Source organism: Phalacrocorax carbo, chromosome 2 (genome assembly GCF_963921805.1).
Source record: "Phalacrocorax carbo chromosome 2, bPhaCar2.1, whole genome shotgun sequence".
In the NCBI taxonomy this organism is placed as follows: domain Eukaryota; kingdom Metazoa; phylum Chordata; class Aves; order Suliformes; family Phalacrocoracidae; genus Phalacrocorax; species Phalacrocorax carbo.
Window position 1 is genome coordinate 51480926 of NC_087514.1, and position 27535 is coordinate 51508460.

The 27535-nt window shown below is 41.2% G+C and overlaps 2 protein-coding genes across 2 annotated transcripts; both read right to left on the bottom strand.

The window, feature by feature from the left end:
- Positions 1-6713: 6713 nt before the first annotated feature.
- Positions 6714-12312, bottom strand: LOC104042586 (histamine H3 receptor). Its single transcript, XM_009502061.2, has 3 exons — positions 12024-12312; positions 9220-9386; positions 6714-7499 (listed from the first exon to the last, which is right to left on the bottom strand). The coding sequence occupies exons 1-3, from the start codon at positions 12310-12312 to the stop codon at positions 6714-6716; spliced, it is 1242 nt and encodes a 413-aa protein (XP_009500356.2).
- A 3298-nt stretch (positions 12313-15610) lies between these two features.
- On the bottom strand, positions 15611-24151 carry LOC104042585 (histamine H3 receptor). Its single transcript, XM_009502059.2, has 3 exons — positions 23792-24151; positions 21472-21638; positions 15611-19125 (listed from the first exon to the last, which is right to left on the bottom strand). The coding sequence occupies exons 1-3, from the start codon at positions 24078-24080 to the stop codon at positions 18340-18342; spliced, it is 1242 nt and encodes a 413-aa protein (XP_009500354.1). The 5' UTR covers positions 24081-24151; the 3' UTR covers positions 15611-18339.
- Positions 24152-27535: the final 3384 nt, after the last annotated feature.

The window sequence follows — 27535 nt, forward strand, 5'->3', positions numbered from 1 at the left end:
CGGGAGATATAAAGCTCTGGTTTAAATGCAGAACACAGGATGATTTCTATGCAGTGCAACTTACGAAGAAGTCCTGCACTGACTTACGATTATCTGTGTGACTGAAGTCTCCCTTTCTTTGCCAAGGTAATAAGCCATACCTCTAATCTTTTCTGCAGTAGAGTAAATATTAGATGTAATATAACAGATCTAGCAGAAAGGTGCTGGTGTCATATAATGCAGGATTGTATATACAAATAGCACCTTTTAAAAACCCATGGATTTGCAAGGTTTTAAAATACCATGTAGCGCTAGTGACATCTGCAGGGGTATGTCAGTTGGAACAGCCAGAGGAAAATGCCAAAAATCAGACTACTCTGAGAAACTCTCATAAGGCAAATGAGCAGATAACATTCATAACACCTGCCTTCACAAGCCCACCAGAGGATAAACAGACCCTCTCAACTGCTGTCTCAAGGGGTTAAGTCAGACCCCTCCTCTAAATCATGCTCTGTAGGAGCTTCTCATTTTGTTGAAAATTCAGGTGAGGGGAGAACCTGACCTCCTGTTTTACAGGGCACCTACACAGCAGTGTGGCTGTCCTCTTTCCTAGGAGTGAGAAATAAAAGTGTGATCTTCAGGGGAGGTTACATTATTTCCTTGGTCAGGCCTAGGTAGGGTGACCAAGAGACACCAGTGTGAAGGTGACAAACACAAATCATTGTGCCTTGTCCTACAGAAAAGGGGGAAAGGGAGCAACTGATTTAAAATGTTTCCACAGCTCAAGAGAGAGCACATCAGTGAAGAGTCACTATTGGTTGTATTGAGTCTTGTTGCAACTAACAGGTGCAATGAATGCTCTTTAAAGATACAGTGATAAGAGCGAGTTCCTACAAAAAAAAAAAAAAGCATACTCAAGATAAAAACTTTGGGCAGAGTTGTTTAACAAGGAGAGAAAAGGGGTGAGTGAGTATGCACTCAAGTGAAGATCAGAGCACTGTGCAAACACTTAATGGCAAGCAAGTTTGATCCAGCCTGAAGTACAGTAGCCAGATCCTGAAAAAAGAGCTGGAGGGAAGAAGTCTTAGGAGGGCAATACCTAGATTTGGTGATGTAAGGAAGGAGACAGTCTGCTTTTTTCATTTCCCCTCTGTTCAAGAAAGCAATCCCTTCTGCAAAGTGAAAAATTGAACTTCATCTCCTCTCATTATGTGATGTTGTTTCAGTTTTGCCAAACACGAATCCAGCCAATCTACTTTATAACACTTTACACTACTTACACTAGGAAAGCTATTTCTAGCTCACTTCATTAACACTGCTGCTGAAACATTGCTTTTAAAATAAAGGCATGCAGGCAGAAAACAGAACAAAGAGGGATTTAATTTTTCTGGTCTGTTTATATCTGTTGTGTTTCTTTGCTTAACATTTGTTATTTTCTGATCTTGGTTGATTTTTTATTATTTTAAATTTTATCTGAAATAAAAACTCTGCATTTTACATTATGTTTAATCCAAGTTCTCAAAACCCTTACAAAATAGAGTGCCAGAACCTCCACACCATCAAAAGGAATCAGCTATGATTTTTTATATTTCTTAGGAACAGAGGTCATCAAGTTTGAACATTTGTGAGATAAGGCAGCACTGTCATTTTAGTGACGATATGCAAGAATCCTGTGTTCTACCCCAAAATTACAGCAGCCTAACAGCAGGTAGGCTATGAATGGTAAAGCTTGTATAAGGTAAGGGGAGGTATTTATGGTTGTGCTAACACATTAACAATAACAGATTTTACACAGGGAATATTCAATTTCTGTGTAGATCTCTTAAAAGGAAAGGTATTTTTACAGTACAGGAAATGAGAAAGAAAACAGTAATGTGAGTGAGAACAACAATCAGATCTATGATATGTTTAATGAAATAGCTGTACTAATATGCCCAGGGAACCGTTGAGCAAGGCTCACAGAAATATATGCTGTAGCAAATATATAGGCGCTACAACAATATGTAGGAACATGAACTACCTGATGCAAAATGGGAAACTAGGTACTACAGGTATACAAGAAATATGGTGGGGGCCAAGGAAAAAACCAGCATTGAAGGATGCAATAGTAAGGGAAGATTGGTATAACAACGAAGTAGTATGATAGCACTGCACAACATGCCATGGTAACATGATAAAAATAAACAAAAGGAAAGGGTGGGATCTGGAACTGTTTTGGGGGAAGAAGGGGAAGAGACCCTTGTCAGGCAGAGCTGGAAATCTCCTTGGGAGACCCTGATCAGACTAGATTTGCTTTGGAAATCACTAGTGTGATTTCTTTCTGAAAGACAAGTGGTGTCACAGATAGTCTTCCACTGTGGAAGACTTCAGTTCCCCAGGTATGACTGGGGGACATCATGACACAAACAAGAAGTGACAAGCTGGGTCCAAGGCCAATGTCAGAAGTCCATTCAAAACCTAAACAAAATGCAAAGCACAGAGCTAAGAGCAGCCTACAGGCACTCATGTAGCTCAGACGAGGACCCCTTCAGTCTCATGGTGCTCCAGGGCCCGAGGTTGATATTGGCGGTGGGGGCCCAGGTGAGGTTGGCAGTGAAGGCCTATTGGGTGCCCACAGGGCCCTCACCCAAATAACAGTAAGAATCAATTGTTCTTGACTAAGGTTTGCTCAGCAAGAGGTCCTTCCCTTCATCAGTTATTTTGGTTAGAGCCCAAAAAAGATTTTTTTTTTTCTGAAGGAATACACTGTTGTTCAGTAATGAAACTAAAAAGCTATGTCTCCAGAATCCAGACAGAATCCACCTAAAAAGCATGACACTCTCTTTTATTCAACCCTAGCTTTTGCACTTAGATACATGTCTGAATTTTGTTAATAAAGGCTTTTTCTTTACACATTTTTGTAGCAATTTTCAAGTAAATTCTGTACTTCAAAGTAAAGATTTACTCCAGTACTTTGAAACAGGATTTTTTAAAAATGCATAAGAAAGAAAGGAAGTTGTCTGGTCACTCTCACCAAATAATACATGGGTAAAAAGGCCCATATGCTTCTGTCAATCCAAGGGAGAAGTGAGATTCACATTTGACAGCAATATCACTTTTCCCTCTAACCAGCACCCTTCCTGATGCCTTTCATCAGCACAGACCCCATGCCATGGCTTGCAGAACCTGCACTGACCACAAGATCAGAGCAGGTGTAGGGAGAATTTGATGTCAATGGCACTTAGGTCAGTAATGCAGCTTACTTGTGCAACTTCCACGGGGACTTACAGTCCACAGGAACCTTTTTGGACTAAACCCTTGCTCTGACAGTTCCCAATATTTCTGCTGCCTGGCTCGAGGATAAGGACTACAATGTACAGATGTCCTTTGCCTTTCTCAACTGGAAATAACTACTACATCAGAAGAATAAAAAGGCTGATCTAGCCCCTTGCCTCAACCACTCCTTTTTTCTTGCCCATCAGCTTCTTTCTTACTCCCCTATCCTACAAACAATAGCTTACAAAAAGTGAGGAAGACAAGACCAACTGGATTCCCAACTTACTTGCCAGTACAGCTGCAAAGGGTGCCAGAAATAAGCCAGAGGTATTAGTGAAATGTCTGCCCATGCCCCTAAAACCAAGTTTGCATCAAGAAGCACTGCCTGGTTAGAGTAATTATTCTGGCAACTTCTAACATGTCAAGTAAGCCCAAATGGAGGCAACATTAGGTACTCCACTGCCCCTCAATGGAGCTAGGCTTGTACTCAGTGTCTTTCATCATCTTCAACCTGCTTTTCCTAGGCCTTGCACAGTGCACTCCTGCAGGCTTCCCAGGGCCTCAGGCTGCTTAAAAAGTCCCTCTTGATAGCAGCATTCAGCTGCTGTTCTGGCCTGTACCAACTATCTGTGGCAGAGACCACACTGGTATGAGAAGCAAGCAAAAGGCAGGAGCAAGGAAGAGGAAGAAAAAAACCCACAAACCCAAAAACCAAAAAACCCCCACCATGTCATAGATATAAGAGTATGTGTACTTATCTGCACACGGCAATGGCTTAATTTCAGAGATAGCCTTTTGACAAGCTAACCAGAATGAGTTCTTTAAGCCCCTATTGCTAACACTATCAAAAAGCTTGTCTTATAAAGCATTGAGGAGCCATGTGCTCTTAAGGCTGACACAAAAGGATTTGTTTGCCCATGTTCAACATTACTGAATTTGCAAGTTATGTTTTAAAAGAATTACAAAAGCTTTGCAGGGCAAAAAACTGGTGCACGCTGCACTTAAAGAAAACAGATAGGTGTAGTGAGCACTTGTGTTTTGTGTTCTGACCTGCTTTGGATATATCTGTTGACTTTCAGCAGTAATTACAAGCCCAACTCATTGGCTAAGATCCTGTAACACCTCATGCTGCTTAGACATCAACTAAAAAGATTACATCTAGTCTGAAGAACAAATAAGAAGGGTATTCAGAGAATGCTGGAGAGAAGCTAGAAAAGCCAATATGCTTTTGTAAACCTCTCAGTTACACCATGGGCTTCCTAAGTTTACATTTTAATCTATGTTAATCCAAAAAGAAATGTCACAGAAAGAACAAAAAAATTAAAGGAAATTATTGTGGGCCAGAATCTGTAGAAGGAAAGAACTTTTCACCTCAGCACCTGAGTGTGACAGTGGAACAAGGTCAGGTGAGGCAAGGTAATCACCTGCTCTGCCCGGAGACAATATCAACAGAAGCACATCGTCTTCCTGTATTTGCCATAATGCAGCTTTTTATTAGTTATTAGACAGTCCGATAAGGGCTGTGTCCCTGGCCATCATTCTCCTTACACTGAACTTACGTTCATGTTTCTATCTGCAGATGTAAGAACGATCCCCCTTCCTCAGCACTTCACACCTGAATCTTGGGCAAGTTTGTTGCCAAAAGGTTGGCTACCCTTCAGTTTCTTAACATTTAAAAAGCTTGAAAAATATAAAAATTTATATTCTTCCCTTTAAGTTTAAAAAAAAAATTATGTATTTTTTTCACATATTCTTTGCATGATTATGTTATTTTCAGTTCATATGTTGTACTCCATGATTAACATCTTCAGCAAAGCTCTATTTAAAAAACAGGTCTTTGAAGTAGTTTCTCTTAACTCTTACAGTTCTCAGCTCAGTTTGAGAGACACTTCCTACGTTTGTGAATACATGTGTATTATCTGTAAGTAGATCAGTTTAGATTATTATACAGCATAGCAAGAAAAATAACTGTGATTAAGTGGTAGTTCAGCCCAAAAGGAGAACATTCAGAAGACTATTTAGTAAAATATACCAATATACTATATGAATATACACTAAATAAAACCAGAAGATAAAAGGGACACCCACTACTTCTCACATTACTTTAGTATTTATTCTTCCATTTATTTGCTGCCCTTATACTTACTAACAGTATGCTGAAAAGAAGCTATTTGTATTTTAACAAGTTAGACTATTTAATAAGGAATCTAGTACCTGGTAATTCCAGAATTCTGCAGCTAAACAACCCTTAACAGCTTGGAAACTGCATATTGAAAGATTACCTCCATGCTGTCTCAGCTAAGTTACCATACATGCTATAGGGAGTCATCAAGGTCAGTCATTTTCCTGGCTCATGCAGCAAACCAAACACAGCCTTACACAGTGTGTAAGAGATTTGCCCATTTATCATAACCTCCAAAAAATGGCATGTAACAGGAACTGAAGTAGTACAGAAGAGGACAAATGAGATATAATACTCACATTTAGCCTGTTTCTCAGTTATTCAGATTGCTTGCCCACTGGCACACTGAACCAAATGGGTATTTGCTCAGGTGTGGAGTTGAGTTGGTCCCTGTGCATTATGTCATATTAGGAAGTGAGCAGGGCTTGTAAGACCAGCATTTTTCACAGTGTGGGTTAGAGCTTCACTGGGAGTCACAAAACGATCTAGAGGGGGCTATGCAGTGTTAGAGCCACTCAGACTGCTGCACACATCCTCCCCTGGGCCAGCAGCAGCAGATTTTCTCCCTCAAGGAGTAAGAACATATACTACTTTTTTTCTATGATCTCTCAACACTATAGCTGTAGAAGGCTTGTTTCTTGAAGAATAGCTGACGATGCACATAAATGCTTTACATGCCTAAATTCTCTACCATTGCATCTGAGCAAGGAGGCAGATTAATGCCCTTCTGCAGTGAACACCTTCACTAGAGTTTTAAAAAGTAGTCCCTGTATTCCCCTGATGTCTGAACATCCTTAGTGAAAGGACATAATCCTACTATGTGCCTCAGAACAAAAGTCATAATTTAACTGCATGTTTTATGATAAGGAAAAAAATGCTTCTGAATGCAGTAGAAACTGTTCAAAAGAAGTAGAATAGAGAAGATACTAGCTTTAGAATACTATTGACCTTATGGCAAGTACCCACCTTTGTTATATTTTTAACCAATACCACCCATGAACACAAATATAAGCTCTACTGCAATTGAAGATAGTATCTTCAACAACCAGAATGAAGATAATGTGGACAGACTACTAGGGAAGGTCAGACAGAGGCAATATCCTTTAACCAGCCAATTGAAATAGCTGGAAAAAGTATGCAAACTCTGTGCATGCATGTTTATCTGAAGGAGGACGTATTTCACAGAAGGCTTATCTAGGCTTTCTAACTAGACTAATCTCCTGGAGGAGACTAATTTCAAACTCTGGTTACCTCCACACCTCACCCTGCTCTCTGGATCCTTTTTTTCTTTTTCCTTCTAAAAAGACCCTGATCTTAATCTTGCAAACTTTTTGGGACATAATATTTTCATGAAAGCCATTCGAAATTTAACATGACAGAGAGGGTAGAGAAATGGATTTACAGAGGAATTGAGCCACAAAAGCCAAAAGGTTATTTCATACAAGGAGCTATGGACACAGGTTCCTTTGCAGACCCCACGAATAATCATTAGTAAAGTGTATGGGGCCCAGCAAATGGCAAAGGCACATACAATTATGGCAAGTGACTTGGCTCTTTTCTTGTCCTGCTGCAGTTTTGACCTGGTCATTGCACAAAAAGAAACAGAGAAGTCATTTTCTGGGGTTACAGAATTGCCTCTGGATGGAGATGAGCTCTCAGTTACCAAAGACCCTTTCTTTGGCCTTGTGGAGATAGAAACACTGTCCTCTGCTTCTGATGGAGTAGAAGACGCTCCTGGCCTTGGCAAGAGGCAGAATCGCCAGGACAGGGTGCCGCTCCTTGGAAGCTCACAGTCCTGCACGCTGCTGTGCCACTGGCGCCTCTGGATGCTGTAGAAGATGTGCACATTGAAGTAGGTCACCGAGAGCAGCGGCACGAAGAACTCCAGGGTGGATGCGCACAGCAGGAAGTACCAGTTGTGGAAGAACTCAGCGTAGCACTGATCCGCCGCTACCACGCTGCATCCGGCCACATACTCCCAGAAGAGGATTGCTGGGCAGTAGAGGAGGAAGGCAAAGACCCAGATGGCCACCATCTTGACGACAGGGTTGGACGTTATTCCCTGCTGGGCTCTGTAAGATACCTGCGAGGGAAAAAAGAAAAAGGTTGCATCTGTAGAGACGCGTTTTGGAACCAACAGAAGTAGCAGGAGAGGCATTTAACACCATGCTTGGTAATCTAGAGCTGTGGCCATGCTGTTTAGGTGAAGCTCACCTCAGTGTGTGTACTTCACTGATGTTGACATAACATAAGGGTGTCTCTCTACAGGTTAATGTAACTGTGCTAGGGTCCTGGTCCAGGTGATGAAACATGATCATCCATCAGTATCTAGTAATTTGGTATGCCTTGTTTGAGATATCTGTGACCTGAAGTGCCAGAGCAATTAGCATTTTCTAGTTGTTCAGAGCATGACTCCCATTCACTGACAACTGCACTGCTTTTCACAGCATTTTACATGCAGACAGGACTATATGCGTCACATTGGTCAACAGAAAATGTGGCACATATATTTAACACCCACCTTTGAGAAATTGTTTATTGCACACTTCATGAGGAGGTAGGAATAGATTCCAGCTCTGCAATGCAACCTTTAGCTGACGAAACCACAAAGTCACCCCTTTTCTTCCTTTTCCCCCCACTTTGGGGCCAGTACATATTTTCCACTGTATGTTGCAGAACAGACATATCTTGTAGCTCACATCCTGCTCCATCCCTTTCACAGGATGACAGAGTGAATGTGTAATTCTGGGAGCATAGATATCCAATTAAAAAAAAAAAAGTATGAGTTAATGTCATTAAAGACTATCATACAAACGTCCCTAGGTCTTAATTACACTTGCGCAGGTGGTCTTAATTTTGCACTTTGTAAATGCTGAGTCTTTGGCTTTCCAGTGTAATATTCCTTATGTGCAAAATATTTTGGTGTTTGATTTCCCAGATTTTTTCCTTTACATAAAATAAAATAACAGAAAATAATGAAATGCCATAAAAAGACAAGTATAATAAGTTAATTATAATTAACAAAAATAAGGCTGAAATTCTATTATATGGCATTATGTTGACACTCTCATACATCACCAAAGAGCTGGAACCTTTAGCTCTCCCCAACACTTCCCTGCCACTTGAGCTAGCAGAGTGACTAGTGAGAAATTCTGCTTTCCATCCTTAGCATGAACCAAGACATAAAGCACACGAGAGCAGAGACATAGAGTGCATTTGAAGATTTGGGTTCTGCCCCAGGCACCGAGGGGAGTTTATTGCCACATGTCCATAGGCAGTCTGTGCAGTCTGTCCCTTGTCCCACCCTCTGCCCTGTTTGCTCTTGCTCCCAATCTTCTCCAGGAACATTTGGGGCCACATCTCAGGCCTAGCCATCCTTCCCAGTGTCCTTCACCTCACTGACCTAGCTCGACTGCCTTTTCTTCCCATGCCTGATTTTAGGTCCAAATCCAAATCCAGTTTATTTTTAATATCCTCTTTCCTTGCCCCCTTTCTACCAGCCTCCTGTCTTACCCTTTTCACCCCTCAGCCCGCTTTTCCTCAAGCAGCAGCACAACAGCAACCTGCAGCAGAAATTGTGAGAAAAGTCCTGCTTGACTGGCTCTGGACCGGAGCATGCTCAATGCAGAATATTCACCACAACTAGCAGCAAATATCTAATAATCTCCACATGCCAGCATATTTTTGAGGGCCATTATCGCAATTAAATTTGGCTTATACTCACCAACATGGCAAACATTGGTCAGTATAACCCACCAATGATTTTGTGACAAAATCAGAGAAGCTATAAACAGGGTACTTACAGCTTTAGTAACTGACAGGAAACGGTCGTAGCTGATGAGAACAATGTTAAATACTGAAGCTGTGCACAGGAGATAGTCTGTAGCTAGCCAGAGCTTGCAGGCACCTTTTCCCAAGTGCCATTTCCCCGTCAGGCTGTAAGGGATGTAGAGAGGCATGCAGAACACACCTGTGGAAAGCAACGACAAAGACACCATGTGGTTCATACAGATTGCAAATGGTACTCCTGGAAGCAGAGAAAGACAGTATCCTGGTCTTAGGCTAAAAAAAAAATAAATCTGTAAAGGTGCATATGTAATTTAAATACATAACATCTTTCATTCTCAAGAAATCTGACCATGAATTTCTACGTATTAGATCTTAGCATATTTGGGTATGCTGATTGCTGGGAATAAGCTCAGGGCAAATCAGCAAAGAAGGATCTGCTGAAGAAGAAAATTACAGTCTAACCAACTTATAGTTTCTAAAGATATATAATCAGTGTTGCAGCATATATGCATTGAGTTTGTGCCCTGACATGTAACCTCATTGCTGTATATCCTCTAGCCTTTTATCTGTTTTAGAGTTTTCCCCCTAACACATCTACAGATGTTGCTAATATCAGTTATTAATGTAGGAAGGGTTAGCATTTGTAAGCTAGAGACAATATATTGGACAGTCTTTGTGGTATCTGGAAACCTTTTCTACCAACAATAGAGCAGACACAGCAGAGGTATAAAACGCTCTCCCACTTTTAAGAGGTGTTTTAATCTTGTACTTGTTCTCCAACTGAGATTAACTCCAGAACTATTTTTTTTTTTGCTTGTTACGTTTGTTTTTCTCCAAAAAGCCTTCCACTGAAGTACTTTTATAAGAAAGTCATGTTTGTGTTCTATTTTTAAGGCAGCAACTTCTTCATTTCACAGCTAATATTCTTTCAAAAGTATGGTGTAATATCTGATCCTACATTCCTGAAAACACTGATCCACTAAAGACAAATATAAAACTATATGCAGCTCTAAGATCCATTTTAAACTCTTCAGATTATTCTTTTTCAATATGTCCATCAAGATCTTAGAAGTTACTGAACATATCCAGGCTGATGTGGCCCACTGACAATAATCTGAGCAGTGAGCTGACAGACTCATCAACAGGCAAATGCTCACAGCGTTTCAAAACTGATGGCTTGCTTTAACATATACCTTAAATACAAGCAACATCACTTTTGTACAAAATACTCATTTTTCATAGTTGCTGATGATAGTTGCTGCTTTCATCAACTTCAATGGGATCAATGTTTGGCACCATGCCAAAAGTAATGACTGCTTTATCAATAGATATAAATTCAGAGGCAAGAACTAGGTCTTAAGTATTTATATTTGAAACTATTCTCACTTTTACTAATTAGAGAATGCAAAAGATGTGAGTCAAGTGACTGGAAAGATTCTAGATTTCTAAGAAATTAAAAAAATACCACAGCAGTTTCAGAAAAGAAAGCATTTTCTGACCGATCCCAGAGACAAAATCCTAGATTTACATGATCTATAGGCCAACATAATACTGATACCAATAATTTCCTCTTGGCTGAGTTAAGACTCCACGGGGCACCAGCCACAAACCAGAATTGATGTAGAAGGCAGATATTTAAATCTCTTGACTAAACTGTAAGATAAAGGAGAAACAGACTTTTGCAGAAGACCTGAGCAATGAAATGGCAGTTCTAGCAAATTCTTTCCCTGGAGGAGGGAAGCAAAGGCTCCAACACACGTATTATTTGGCTTCTGCCCTGGTGGTGAGCCCCAGAAATAGGCACAATGGGTTATAAATGGCATAAATGAAGGAAAATCTTAAATACACGTCACCACAGAGCACTGACAAAGGAACAGCAGTTAGGAGGGACAGTATTGCCAGAAGTGGAGTAGGTTGATAAGCATTATTTCCTTCCTCATGATTTAGTGAATATTGGTCTCTGTGGCTGCCCTGAAGAGAGAGCACTTGTGTGCAGAAATACCTCCTTGCTAGCCTCAACTCAAGATGTTTGCTGGAACCTATTCCATGGGACCATGGTTTTTGTCAGGCTTTCTCTGCTGCACGGGCTCTTTCCCTGGCCTGAACCTTGAAGGATTGCTACACAAGGCATTCACACCCTGCATCTCCTCACCTGGCATCACACACCAGGACTGGATCCATGGCACCTCAAGGGGCCAACTCTGCTGGGCTTCTGCAATGACACTATGGGAAGAGGGGACTAATAAGGAAAACGGATAGGCGATGCCAGCAGGCTGTTGGTGGCATAGAGCAAGCCACCTGATCTATAGCCTGCACTGAGTTGAAGCCTGCAAAAAGTCATAGTAGTAATTGTTTTGGGGTAGTGTAATACACTCATTAGCCATTAGTACTACGTAGAGAAGTAATTAATTTACCTGGATGTACCATACGTAGCTGTATAAGAAAACAGTTACTCTGTCCATTATAAGGATGTTCTGAAGCGTGTGATCTTAAAGGGGGAGCAAAGGTAAGTCATGAACTGTAGCAAAAAACACTCTTTCCTTCAGTTGGTACTCACATATAGTAGTTGTTCCTTTTCCCTGAAGCAGCAGTAAAAGTATTTATATGAAAAAAGGATGCATTTCTCATTATAACATATTTTGAGACATAATACGCTGTTAAGACACTTAATGCAGCTTTCACCATTCCTTACCCCTCCCCTAGACACACAGCTGGGAAATAGGTCGCTTAGAAGAAGCCACCCAGCAAAAGCAGCCCCCTTGCTTCTCCTAAGATGCCTAGGAAACAAACAGGACATGCCTCCACAGCTGCCACTTACCCACTGCAAAGTCAGAAATAGCAAGGTTGAGAAAGTAATAGTTACTCCGATGCCTGAGGTTTCTGTCCATGATGAAAGCAAGGATCACCAGGGCATTTCCAAGGATGGTGACCAGAGCTAGCAACACCATGAGGAAAGCCAGCAGCACCAACACGCCCAGTGAAAACTCGGAGCCCGGTGACTGTGTGGACGAAGTCTCATTACACATTCTAGCCGTATGAGGAGCTTCAGCCGTGCTGTTGTGCATGTTGCGTATCCAGGTCAGTTCAGTCTGGGAAGAAATTCGCATCTGGCGGAGTTATCCAAAAGTTTGAGACAAGTCCATTAACAGGATAGGTTGAGTACTGACACATCCAAAAAAATTCACAATATTAAAATAAAGGAGTCTCTAACATTCCTGGATCTGAATGCACCTATTGGCCTGAAAACAAAATCTATAAAAAAGACACCTTATAAGCAGCAGCAAGTGCACATTTTAAAACAGATTATCTCTTTCTCTCCTGAACACTGATCATTATCTGCTGAGGTCAGAAAAGCTGGTCTGAAAACAACTCTATTCACAGTCAAGCAGTTTGCATATTAGCATTGTGTAAGCATTTTTACACATTGAATTCTGCTGCAGCTAAAAACAGATCTCATTTTCACTTCCCCAGTGGTCAACAGGATTTAAATTATTACAATTTTATTTTTGTTATGGTAAAATTTCGGCACTGTTGCACTTGCTGCTCTACCACTTACTAAATTTTACAGTTAAGAACAGAGATGTATATTTCTTAATGTTCCTGGTTACATAGCATTTATAATTCAGTTATACACAGCAGAAGTACCACCAATACCTTTTCAGTTCACCCTAATCAGAAGAAAGTCTAGCCCTGGGCACAGCAAAAACAAATACCTGGAATTTGGAGGACCTTTTAAACATGTCCCATCTAATCCTCCACTCCCCAGGTAATTCCAGGTAAACTTCCATTCCACAGACTGCCAAACACTTAGCGCTTTGCAGGTGTGAGCAGGTGTATCCCTTCCTCATCACAATTTCATTTATTTTGGTCAGAGTGCACAGAGGTTGGCAGGCCATGGCTGACTCATGCCTGCAGCTCACCAGCTTCGTAGCACCACGCCATACCCTGTGACCAGCTTTTCCAGCTGCAGCCATAATTCTGGGTTCTTGAGAAGATGTAGGGCAAGAGACAAGGCAAGAGAGGGTGGAAAAGATGTAGGATGGGGAGGTGCAGTGTTCTGATCCTGTCTTGGGGAACAAAGGGAAATATATTGCAAAAAGTAATTAAAGCAAAAGGTGTAGGGCAACAGGACCAGAAGAGACCTCAAGATTCATAAAATGTGGCAAACAGACACCTGCCTCGGATGCCTGTGCACAAACGCAGCCTGGGAAACACACAAGACGAACTAGAGCACCCTGTGCAGTCACAAAGTCACCAGTCATGAAGCCAGTGGCATGGGCGACAGTGGCAGGAGTGTGTTGCAGAGCACCCTGATTGGGGTGAGGAAGGTAAAGTCTTTAAGCAAATCAAGGAAGCCTTTGGGTCACAGACCCTGTTTCTTGTGTGGGACTTCAAAGATCATGACATCTGCTGGAAGGGCAACACAGCACTTAGAAGCAGTCAATGAGATTCCCAGAGAGTGGCAGGGAGAATTTTCTGATACAAGTACTGAATGGGTCAATGGAGGTGGCACACAGCTAGACCAGCTGTTCACTGGTAAAGAGGAGCTAGTTAAGGACATGGAATCAATGGCAGCCTCGGCTGTAGTGACTATGAGGTAGTGGAGTTCAAGCTCCTAAAAGGGGTGAGGAAAGAGAGTAGCAGAGAACAGACCATGGACTTCAGGTGAGCAGACTGGTTTATTCAGGAAAGCGGTAGGTGGGATCCCACAGGAGGTAGCTCTGAAGTGCAAAGGAGCTCAGGGAACCTGTATGCCTAAACAGCATCCTCCATGCACAAGAAAATCCCAGTTCTCAAGAAAATGAATAGGCATATCAGGAAACTGTCTAACCAGGGAAGCTGCAATCCAAAAAGGCAGCGTAGAGGAATTTGAAGCAGGGACAGGCTACAAAGGAGGAATTTAGAGATGTTGCCAGGCCACATGAGTATGATGTTAGAAAAACCAAAGCTCACCTGGAGTTGATGCTTGTAAAGGACATCAAGGACAACATGAAGAACTTCAGCCACCCCATTAATAGTAAAATGCTGAATAAGAAAAATGTAGGTGCTTTGTTGAATGGGGCCAGGATCTAGAGACAGCAGATGCAAGCAAGGCTGAGGTACCCAATACTTTCTTTGCTTCATTCTTCACTAATTAGGTCTCCCTCTCACAGGATCACAGCATGGCAGGGGTTGGAAAGGACCTCTGGAGATCATCTCGTCCAACCCCCCACCCCCGCTTGAGCAGCCACACCTAGAACAGGGGGCACAAGAATGTGTCCAGGTGGATTTTGAATGTCTCCAGGGAAGGAGAATCCACAACCTCTCCGGGCAGCCTGTTCCACTGCTCTGTCACCCTCAAAGTATAGAAATTTTTTCTCACGTTTAGGTGGAACATCCTGTGTTCCAATCTGTGCCCATTGCCCCTTGTCCTGTCATTGGGCACCACTGAAAAGAGTCCTGCCCCATCCCCTTGACACCCACCCTTCAGATATTAGAGGTGTTGATGAGAAGCCCCCTCAGTCTTCTCTTCTCCAGGCTGAACAAACCCAAGCCTCTCAGCCTTTCCTCATAAGGGGGATGCTCCAGTCCCCTGATCATCTGAGTAGCTCTCCGCTGGACTTGCTCAAGGAGTTCCTTGTCCTTCTTGAACTGGGGGGCCCAAAACTGGACACAGTACTCCTCCATGCTTAGTGAATGAGTTCAAGGAGGAGACCTGTCAGGAGCAGATAAGAGTTAAGACAGGGATTACTTGAGAGGACTTGAGCTATGAGTCCATGGGACCCGATGGGCTGCGCCCAAGGCTGCTAAGAGAACCAGCTACCACCCTTGCAAGGCCACTTTGTGCAAAGGCCCCGTCGAAAGGTTATGGAGATGAAGGGAAGTTCCCAACAACTGAAGAAAGGCAAATGTTGCAACCATCTTTCAAGTGATGTCAGAAGGACAGAAGGTCAGCCTCTCTGGTCCCTGGGAAAATAGTGGAGTGAGCCCTCTTGGAAGGCATTTCTGAGAACTTGAGGGAGGAAAAGGTGACTGAGTTTACCAAGCTTAAATCATGCCTGAGCAACTTGGTTGTCTTCTTTAATATAATGACTAGATTAGTGGACACGGGGAGAGTAGTCATTTGCTTTTAAACATCAGGGAATAAATCAAATGCTGAAGTTTGAATTGTAGTCCTTCTTGGGGCTGAGGGAGAATTCTGTGTGGTCTCTCCTTCCTTCCTTCATTGCTTCCTGTGAAGGTAAACCATAGCCTAACATAAAGGAGACAGACATTAGGAGAATCATTAGGGTTAAATGCTTGGCCCAGAAATAAACAAAGAAATGAAGAAACAATAACACAATTTCTTCCAACATGTATGTTTTATTCGGGTTTTCTTTTTTTAGGACCTGGGAGGGTCAAGCTAGATACACTCTTGTGGTTTGAGCTGAACCTCACAGAGTCACATACCTACTGTGACTTTGTATTTACAAGACCTATTGGACATCTGCAAAGACAGAAGAAAATTCAAGGACAAGAAATGGTAAAATGAATGAGAGAGTGGATAGAGACTTGGCTTAGAAATCACTTTGGCAAGCAAAGTCCATTTGTATCAGTGCACAAAAGGTACACCCAAGAACAAATGCGGAATAACTATCTTACCATAACCCTGCAAAATGTCCAATAGGGAGGAGAAGACTTAGAATGCCACCTTGACCAAGACAGCTTTAATGCTGTGAGCACAGAAGCTAAGTGCTTGACTTAGGCTAGGAGCACTGAGCAGAATCTTCAACAATTAGAAAAATACAACAAATCATTCAAATACAAAGGATTGTTGTAACAAAACAGTTTGAACTCTGTGTGTGCAATATAGAACATCAAAAACATTGATATCTAGCAGCTTCACTACTCTATGTAGTTTCAAATTTGCTGCACATTGTGCTCCCTGACAAACACTAGTTTTCCAGTACTGCAAAATGTGGATACAGTTTACCTAGTCCATAATTTTGCAGGCCATTTTTCCAAAGTAAAAAACACATTCTTTAATTACAAAATGCAAACTGAGTTTTTATATTAAAAGGATAGGGATAGAAAAGCAGATGACTCAAATACTTTCCCATTTTGGGCCTACCAACAGTTTCTCTGTTTAAAAGGTGTTTATTTAGTACACCAGCTATTCTATAAATGTTTTAAATGCGTGTGTGTGCGCGCTTGATTTTTTAAGTCTCACAGAGAAACAAATCCCACAAAACCTATGCCAGCGCCTTAGCTCATGACAGTGAAAGCAACTGTGCTGAATGGCCTCCTCCTGAAGCTGTATCTCTCTCAGCAATCAGGCTCACAATCCATAACACTATCCATGTGAGGCAAGGAAGCATAATGAATGGTGAAAGTCAGTCTTCCACCAGCATGAATACTGGCAAGAGAAGTCTTCTTCAAGTCTGAACAGAATGGCATTTTAGCTCCTCAAAGCCATCAACTTTCATGCTATGATTAAGTTTCTTTCATGCATTTGAACTGTGCTTGCAAAGGAGCACTCTGCTTTTGCAACACGTCTTCAGCCAATTTCATATTCGGTAAAAAACACTATTTAAATTGACTATTGCTCTTCGTTGTTCTGTGCATCAGATTTCTCTTTCCATATTTTATACATTTATACATTTATATACACAGAGAGGAAAGAAAATCAATAAAAAGAGAGAAAAAAAAATTAACCAGTGACTCTCACCCATTCACGAAAGCTTTCTGGGTGAGCTGCAACACCCAACACAAGGCAAGAAAGCTTGGTACGTGGAATGGGTTATAGTCAAGCTCCATTGCCTTCAATACTCCTTTCAGCCCTGGATGTTCACTCATATTGTTTATTAAAAGCTGCTTAAGACACCTCTGTGTCAGCTTTCAGATAGACCTTTATGAATCCCATTCTCAAGCAGCAAATATGGCCCTTGTTCAGTGATAGAAAAAATCCAGTTTGATACTGGTTCAGTGGCAGAGAAAATCTGTATAATGTCACAGTAACAGGACACAAAGAACTCATCTAGTACAAAAATCACTCTGTCAGTTCAAATTTGTTCCAGATATTTTGATGCAATATCTTCACACTTGCAAAGCTTTACACCCAAGAGGATATTGTCTGTTCTCTCACAGCGAGCCAAAATCATAAATCCAGCATGAACTTTGTATTGCTTGCTTTGCCAATCCAACAGGAATGTGATCATGTGCCCAAGCCTGGCATATCTATTAGGTGGTCAAATAGTGCACAAATCTGACAATGATATTTACATTTAAGCATGACCAGAGGCAGCCACTCTCAGGAGAAAAGAGTACTGGTGAAAAAAGTAACAATCATTTATGTCTGTGACAATTTTGATAACCATTCTTAAAATTCCATTACCACCAAAACTTTCATTCTCTGAAAATCATCCAGGGTTACTAACTCACAGGGTAAGTAAGTTACAGGTTACAGGTACTTACAGGTTACTGTACTTACAGTTACAGGTATTTACAGGGTTACTAACTTACAGTAACTTAAAGGGTTACAAATGCACTGTGTCCTGCAACACCAGGTATGGACTACACTAAAATTAGAAAGGATAGATATGCCAGATTAGGCAGTCCATTCACTTGCATATTGCTCACTGTGGGAAACGACTACAGGGCACTATCTTGTCTTCATAATAGTTTGTAAAATGAAATTATACTGATCCTGTGAGTATTTTTACAACCTTGCAAAAATGTAGCAGAACTGCTTCTTCACTGACAGATTTAGGTTCACAAATAGGACATAAATTTTAATTCCACACATACATGAACATGTATGTCCTCCAATGAACCTCTATGGAGATAGCTATAGAAGAGTTCTTTCTTAGTACCAATTCTATATAAAAAAAGGGAAAAAAAGAGTATCTCAAACCTACAAACCAAGAAGGACATCCAGCAACACTTATTATTCTTTTCATTGCACTAGGTGGTGTTTACGTTGGCATCATGCTAGCAAAAAACAAAATCCTGAAAACTAGCAAAAACAGGGCAAATATATGTCTCTGCTGCAACCTTAACCAATGCCATTAGTAAACAAAAGTTTTTTTGCTAATTCTGTTGAAGATACATATGAAAAAAAAATAGCACTAAATAAGAGAGGATCCTCTTAGCTGCAAGTAATTTATTTTAACTTTCTAAAAAGAGCCCGATCTCAACCTTGCAAACCTTTTGGGACATAATATTTTCATGAAAGCCATTCGAAACCTCATATGACAGACAGGGTAAAGAAATGGATTTACAGAGGAATTGAGCCACAAAAGCCAAAAGGTTATTTCATACAAGGAGCTATGGATGCACTTTCCTTGGCAGACCCCACGAATAATCATTAGTAAAGAGTATGGGGCCCAGCAAATGGCAAAGACACATACAATTATGGCAAGTGACTTGGCTCTTTTCTTGTCCTGCTGCAGTTTTGACACAGTCCTTGAACGGAAAGAAGCAGAAAAGTCCCTTTTGAGGGCTGTAGGACTGGTTGGTGTTGGAGATGGACAGTTAGACATCACTGCTGGTCTCCATGACTTTGTTAATGATGAAACACTGTCCTCTGCTTCTGATGGAGTAGAAGATGCTCCTGGCCTTGGCAAGAGGCAGAATCGCCAGGACAGGGTGCCGCTCCTTGGAAGCTCACAGTCCTGCACGCTGCTGTGCCGCTGGTGCCTCTGGATGCTGTAGAAGATGTGCACATTGAAGTAGGTCACCGAGAGCAGCGGCATGAAGAACTCCAGGGTGGATGCGCACAGCAGGAAGTACCAGTTGTGGAAGAACTCAGCGTAGCACTGATCCGCCGCTACCACGCTGCATCCAGCCACATACTCCCAGAAGAGGATTGCTGGGCAGTAGAGGAGGAAGGCAAAGACCCAGATGGCCACCATCTTGACGACAGGGTTGGACATTATTCCCTGCTGGACTCTGTAAGATACCTGCGAGGGAAAAGGACACGTCACATTGAGATAACATTTTGGAACAACTATCTCAAAAAAACATAAGCAAGCACATCAAATATAATATTCATTCTGTAATTCCCCAGACACCTAGAACATCTTCACTTATGTAAGGTCCTGAAAAACTGTTGGTCTTACTCATCAAATACTATAGATCTATGATTGATTTTAACTCTTGGGATTGGAGAGGAGCAGAAATTATGATGGCTAAACTACTGTTTGGCTTCCAGGTGTGAAAGGACATGGCTTGTTTTCATCATCACCACAGTAAGGTGGCAATAAGGAATCAGTTAATGCTTCATGAAATGCCCAGGCTCAGAGGAGAGCTAAAGCAGCTGTGGGACTTCCTTGCTGCACGGGCAAAAGTACTCAGCCTTCTATGTTAGACTGGTTGCTATGTGAGGCTACAAACACTGGACAATGTAATTTTTAATACTATTTCCTCTTGCCATAGCAGAAGAATCTATCACACACATATATATGCTTTAACATACCATACGTTATTGAAACATTGTTATAAAACTCACTTTACCTTGTAAACAGCTCATTCTATTACTGTGTATCTCGATGTTTTTACGTCTACCCAAACTGCATTAATTTATTTTACTCTCTAGCCATAAATATCTATCTTTGAAAAAAAAATATTAAGAATTAAAATCATGTGGTCCAAAGTTAGGAAATACAAGACTTTAAAATGCCCTTGTATAGCCCAGTCAGTAAGTACAACGCATATATCTAGCTCTTGGTCCCCTGCCCCTTTCAGAGCACAAGATGATCAGTTAATGAGAAACCAGACAAATTTATTTCCTCCATACAGTTCAACACTTGTCATCCCAGGCTTTCCTCAGAACCAGAGCTACTACGTTCCTCATCAGCTTCCCATGCTGTTCATTAGCGTAGCACCTGCATGCTATAGAAATATTAATGAATGTTATCTTCACAACTGCATACGACATGAGGGGCATTGTCCCTGTTTTACCAGTGAGCAACAGAACAGTGATGCAGTGTTACACACTCTATCTTAGATTCTCTGTTTTAAATATCTGTAGCCTGAAGATTCAGACTCCTTTATGTCTTAAAGCAACATATCAGCTCAGAACACAGCTCCAGTTCTGCAATAATGAATTCGCAACCCTTTGCAAGATGACAAGGATCTCAGTTTAGTAGGCAGAAAACAGGAAGCTCAGCACAGCCTCACAGAAAGATAAGTCTGAAATGACTGTCCCCTGGCCGCAAGCTAGGTTTGCAGCAGAGGCAGAGGTGGATCCCCAGTCCATGAGGAAGCATGATAGTTTTTTCTTTTGGATATCAGCCCTATGTTACACACTCCTGGACTCACTCCATTGTAATATCCTAGAGGAGAAAAACAGAAATGAAGACCATCAACAGTGGTAAGAACACGGAGCTCAGTTGGGTTGCAGAGGCCTTTTAAATCTACATTTCTCTCATTCTGAGCTCTGCAACTTCATTAATATTTTTCAGTATTACTATTTCTTAAATATGGGGGTTTTCACGTTTCATTGTTCAGCTTTAAAAAAAAAAAGGCGGCAACAACCAACCCCCAGACCATAACACTGGGGAAGAAGAGAAAAAGATTAGACATTGTATCAGCACTTTGCAAACAAGAACCTCCCGATCTAACACAGCCCATGCCACTCAAACTAGCAGACCTATCAATAGCAAAGGATGTTGATTCCCTTCCATCTGGACCAAACACCAGGTAGTGCTTAGAAATGGTGAATGGATGCCCCAGATATCTTCTGAAGCAGAAGAATGAGAATATTAAAGAAACTCCTCTTGCCTCTCTGCATATTTTGAGTCATTATTTTTGCTTCAAGGGATTAGTTTCCACCCAGCTGCTTGTTGGTAGCACATGTCAGTCACCCCCTGTAGTAATGCAGATCCTCATCTGATCTTCAGTCAGTCCATCCCACAACTCTCTCCATACCCTTTTCTCCTTTTACACTTTATCCCAAGTCTAAAAGCATCCTTGACCCAACTTCGTTTTGTTACCACTCTTCTAATGACCAAAGCCCAAGTTCTCCATGTTCCTGCTGCCCCTTTTCTACCTTGAGCTTCCCATCTCCTCTGTAGTGTAATTAAAGAGTTTCTAATCCAGGCAGCAGGATGGAAACATTGAAATCATAGGCAAGGCATTGTCCTATCTCTACGTCCCAGTGCAACACTGAAGCATCAAAGTTTCTACAGAAAAAAAAAAAGGTACAATAATGAAGGACTATTTAGCTTGTAGTATTATTGAGAGCACTCTGAGTTTTATAGAAATCTCAAGATATATAAACAAATAATTAGAAATGTTCTTCTTACAGCTTTTGTAACTGACAGGAAACGGTCGTAGCTGATAAGGACGATGTTAAACACTGAAGCTGTGCACAGGAGGTAGTCCATAACTAGCCAGAGCTTGCACAGGCCTCTCCCCAAGTGCCACGTCCCTGTCAGGGCATAAGGGATGTACAAAGGCATACAGAACGCACCTATGGGAATAAACCAAATGCACGTCAGTCAGCACTGCAGGCAGTGCTCATGAAAGCAAAGAAACATTTCTGCAGTATCTGATAAAAGCACAATACTGACTGGAATTGCCATGTGGAAGGCTCTGTATTCTCATGCAACAATGAACACTTGACCACAAGCTAAGAACCAGTAACACTCTTATTATTAATACCTTTCTGAAAGTTGTATTATGTTTATTGTGTATCATTATTACTTCTCCTGTTTCTATCACCTGCTAAAGGAAGGAGCAGCTGGCTTTTTCATTTGCTGAAGTAAACACTATTCTATATTTAGCTACTGAAATTAAAACAAACAAACAAACATCTCTTTTTCCCCCCAATGCAGTTTACTATTTTCTACAATAAACAATCTAATTACCATTCTTCTATCCTCTTAAGAAGCATGGTATAGTGTCCAAAAGTGCTCCAGAAGTAACTTTTATAGAAATACAATATGAATTTCAGACTAATCTTTAAAACTATCTAATCAGAAGGCTGACAAACACTGCACAGTTAATGAAGTACATCCAGTCTAACATTTCTTCTCATCACAATTCTTGATTACAACCACTTTTCAGTGGTGAGCTGATAGGGTATTATTTATGGAAACACACCAAACGGTGGGAACATACATAAGTGACCGGCACCCACTGCTATCTAAATTTAAGCTGTTAAACCCAAATGTTGCAAAAGTCCCAATAGGATCTCATTTTAATGGATTTCTAGGTGATTCCACTACACACAGTCACAATGAAGCCCTGCAAGGCTGAAGAACTAACGGTGTAGCTTGCTGCGATGCAGAAACGCAACGAACAGCAGCGACGCTGCAATGAAATGGCATCACTGCATCTACAGAGCAACCAACGCCTGCTGCTTCCAGCAAAAGGTTATAGTACACGTTTTAACATTCACGGGGCGGGGCGGGGAACGGTATTATCTCTACTTCCTTCTTTGGTAGAGGACATTATTTACTTCGTACTTCTCAGCTAGGTGCCAGTATTTGTTCAATATGATGCTATATTGTGAGGAAGATGACAGAACACCACTCTGTCCACTGGTTTTCTGTCACTGCTGTGGTTTTTTTTCCCCCGTGTACTGTAGCCAGGCAGCAGAAGTTCTGTGGCACAACAAGGCCATTATAAGCTGGAAGAAGACATCATTCATTATGGGGGAAAGGATCAAAAGATTATACAAGGAGATCTGGACATCACGAGGACCGGACTATCAGAAGTTGCGCCCTATAACAGGATTTCTGACACTGGCAATAAATTTTAAGAACAGCTTCAGTTATTCCGGTATCCTTTTTAAATGTGTAGGTAAAAGAACTAGGAAAAAAGACAGTTTCAAAAAATTTTGTTGTGATGTGATGAGTCAGAATATAGATTTCATGAAATAGCCACATCTGTTTAAAACCATCCGTCTCCTCAATAATTTAGCCAATACTTTTACCAGAGACACTCAACACTTCACAGAATATTGCAATGCATCAATCTCCTTTGCACATCATGCTAGCATTTTAATTGCACTTTTTCTCAGTACAAGTTTCAAAACAAAACGTGTGCCTATGTATAAATACATACATATAACATCAAACTTATTAAAAACTGTTTGATTTGTTATTTTTATTTACCTATACAAACACATATTCCTAAGGTATGACTCTAGATGGGGCATGTACGGCAATTCATCACTATTTAGTTGCAAACTCCAGCTGATTATCTGTATGGTGTGAGAGTAGATTGCAGTAGAAGGTATCAACCATGTATGCAAGATCTGCAGATAATATATGCTGCATTCATTTGACTACCTAGAGTTTAGTCAAGACTCTTCACAAACAGCTCCCATTCTTTATTATTCCACATCGATTCACACACAACAGTGTTTCTCCCTGAAGCAATAACATTAAGTGTTACCCGTTTACCTGGCAAAGGATCCACTTGTTATGATAAGGCATTTCTGAAAAATAGTAGGCTGTTAAGACACTTAATGCAGCTTTCACCATTCCTTACCCCTCCCCTAGACACACAGCTGGGAAATAGGTCGCTTAGAAGAAGCCACCCAGCAAAAGCAGCCCCCTTGCTTCTCCTAAGATGCCTAGGAAACAAACAGGACATGCCTCCACAGCTGCCACTTACCCACTGCAAAGTCAGAAATAGCAAGGTTGAGAAAGTAATAGTTACTCCGATGCCTGAGGTTTCTGTCCATGATGAAAGCAAGGATCACCAGGGCATTTCCAAGGATGGTGACCAGAGCTAGCAACACCATGAGGAAAGCCAGCAGCACCAACACGCCCAGTGAAAACTCGGAGCCCGGTGACTGTGTGGACGAAGTCTCATTACACATTCTAGCCATATGAGGAGCTTCAGCCGTGCTGTTGTGCATGTTGCGTATCCAGGTCAGTTCAGTCTGGGAAGAAATTCGCATCTGGTGGAGTTATCCAAATGGTTGAGATTCATAAGGAGCACAGACAGGATGGGCCAAAAATCCAATAAACATCCAAAACATTGACTCAGGAGGTAAAAAATTTAAAACTTCTGATGCTAGATAAATCTAGTTTTCCTAAGATCTTGTTACTTTAATAAATACCAATGCATCTGAAACCATGTATATCTCTAGATGTTACCAGTAAGAAATATGTAGTTTTTCCAAGCTCATATTTTAAAATGCAAGTTCTTCTTCATGCAACCTGATTTTTATCTGTGGCGGTCAAGAGGGCTGACTTGAAAATATCTCTTGCCTTCTTCCCTTCCTCCCTTCCTCCCTCACTTGCAGAAGCGTTTTGCTTGTTAGCATTATGGACATCAGCTTTTTCTTGGGTAGCTATCCTCATGAGAACGTAAACTACTTTCTAATTTCATCCTTGTTTATCTCATGTCATTTTATTTCAGCAAGTGTGTGGTCCCTCTCTATTGTGTTATATATTTTTGTTGACCAAAGGCATGGTCAACTTTGTTGTTGCTGTTGTTCCTCTTTCTGTGGACCCTGGGGATGAAAACTGTAATGCTGTAAAGTAAACATATATACAATTAGTTACCAGCGTAGTTAACCAGTAATAGTCCAACCCTCAGAGATCAGCTGCAAAACTCCCACTGAAATCAGTTTCAAAACTCTTAGCAACCTCAGTGACGCAGCATTGGCTACTGCCATCCCAGAACCAAGGAATGAAATACTGATTCCTTGAACGTGAATGAGAGCTTGGCAATTAACTTTAATAGGACCAGGCTTTGCTCTCCACACTGGTGGGAGAAACTGTGAGTCTTCCACAAGTGCTTATATTTTTGTATGAGTTATGAAGCCATTTGCAGAGCTGTGAGTATTCCACAGTTGTAAAAATTCAATCATTTTTATTATGGTTTCTAAAAACACTTTGGTGTCTAATTTCAGGTAGTTAAATTTGAAGAATGTTGGCTGTCGTGTCTGTGCTTCTGTTGTGGGAACAAGTTCGTTAGCATTTGCCAAGTACTTTTACTAAATGTTTTAACGGCAGCAGTATAAAAATACAACTTTATTATCCATACAAATATCTTCACAGCATGCATGTCCATTACTGCTTTAAGCTTTATTTTGTTTCCAGGTAATGCTGGAAATGTAGAAAACACACTTTGGCAACAACTACTAAGTAACACTGCTAACCTTTCTTCTCCTAGCAATACTGAAGGTGATCTACATGATGTTTAAAGGTCCAAGCTATTAAAAGTTTGAAATGAAAATAAAGTGGTGAACAAATGTGAGGTCAAATTAAGGGTTTGGCCGAGCTTGTATCCTGTCCATCTCAGCTGGCTGTAGCCTAAGAAAGAGTGTAAGACCACGGCAAAATATACTGCTGGTGTGCTCCCCGTGCCTCTAGTGATTTGCGGCTCAAAGTACCGATATGGTACGAGAAGCGAAATTCGATCATTTTATTTTCACTTCATCTTCTGAACAGTCACCTTCTGAACCCAAGAATTTCTGCTTCTGCATGTTATTGACAATAAAAGACATCACAGGGCTTCTATAGGCCTCTAAGGAGGGTAACAGTCCTTCTGCAATTGCTTCTCTGCATCCAAATCCAGAGAACAGCAGGAAAATTGCCATGGATACTGCCAAATCATGGATCCTATATAAACTGTTACCATGTCCCAGTTATACTTTTTCTCTCCTCATACCTAATGCAATGAGTCCTTTTTGACTGCTCTCACCTTACCGTGGGAGCAACGGCTCATTCCTGCGCATTCAATGTGACTATCCCTTGGTAAGAATCACTGCATGTAGGGCAGCTCACATGCGCATGACATACCTGCCACAAACCTTCAGCAGTGGGTGCTCAGAAACTGCACGGAGTCCCATATCCTAGAGGGAAATTCATAACAGGTTTTCTTCTTTTACACATGGGGCTCCTTGCCCTCAGTCACAAAGAGTGCCTGGAACGGGTTTCCCCATCCCAGTAACACTCTCCCCTTTTCAACTGCAGAAGAGGGGAGAAGACCTAAGCTCTTAAGTATGCTTTTTTACTGGAAACTTCTGGATATACTTTTGATTTCTAACTTGTCCCTGAATGGCCAGAAACGCCAGCTTGAGCTGGCAGGCTTCCTACAGACTGGTGTCTAGGGCAAATCAATGCACAGCCACCAGTCTCAGAAGAAAAGAATTTGTTACAATCTCCCAAAAGCCCCATGAAGCCCAAAAGGCTGCAAAAATCTTATAAAAGCAGAAAAATCAGAAATCCAAATGGTGTTCCAAAAGAATACCATTTTGTAAAAAACACACAAATACACAAGCTATGAAGCCGAAAGCCACTGTCCACAGCAATTGCAGTTAGAACTGGATCCTCTTAATAGCAAAGCCCTCACTCAGGTTTTATGCATTTTTTTCTTCAGTGAGAATCTATGCTAAAATAATTAAAGCTATAGTGTCAGTTAAGTTACCGATGTAATTTGCAGCTACTGTGCCTTAGAATGGTGTGATTACAGCTCTTTGCAAAAGCGAGTATCATGTTTTGGACCCTCTTCTTCTTTCTTAAGCTGCTTTACAAAAAGTATAAATAGAAAGGTTCTTGTATCTTAACCCAAAATCTTCAGTGCTGAGGAAGTGACAGGAGGGTGCCCACATAATGGCTTCCAAGATACAATGACCACATTCTTACTTTTGTAGCCTGCAACAAATTATCATAGTTTTAGAACACGTGTATACACAACAGCTAGGCTATACCTTGTTAAGGTAAGATACAGAGAAGAATCTAAACAATTAAGCTAAGAAATATGGTACCACTTCGAATTCTCTGCTTTTCTTTGACATCTTTATTTATTGCTGCAAGAATTAAGACTTTGGCTTAAGTGTAATGAAGTTTAGCAGAGTTCCCTGAAAACCTGGAAATTCTGGGCTCTGCTTCTGGTCCAAGTGGATCCCCCTTCTAACTTTTCAGCCTGTTACTTGATCTCTTTGCTTCAGTTTCCTCAACTCTAAGAGGAAGGTAATGCTTAGCAAGCTTCTCAAAATCTGAGGGAAATTCTGCATTAAGGTATATCATGGAAGAGAGTGAAAGATACACCCTCCAAAGTACCTTTAGTCTATTAGTTAAGATAACTCATTTGGGAAGCAAGGAAAACAGATTTCACAGCCTCCAAAACCGACCTGAAGACAGGATTCATCGTAGCTGAGCACTCTACCCATATACTCTTCAGTCTGAAGAGAAGACTCAGCAGCTTCACTGTTTTTCATGAGGATCAGCTGACCTTACCAGATGGCTTAAATCTTAGGGTGCTTTCTAGAAATATATAGTTCCCTAATCCCTTTCCATCTCCCTCCCTCAACATTTCTTCTTGGAGCTTAGATCTAACTTGGTTTCTCAAAATCTTAGATATCTAACCCTTCCACACCATGCTTGGAAAGTCTGTGTGCAG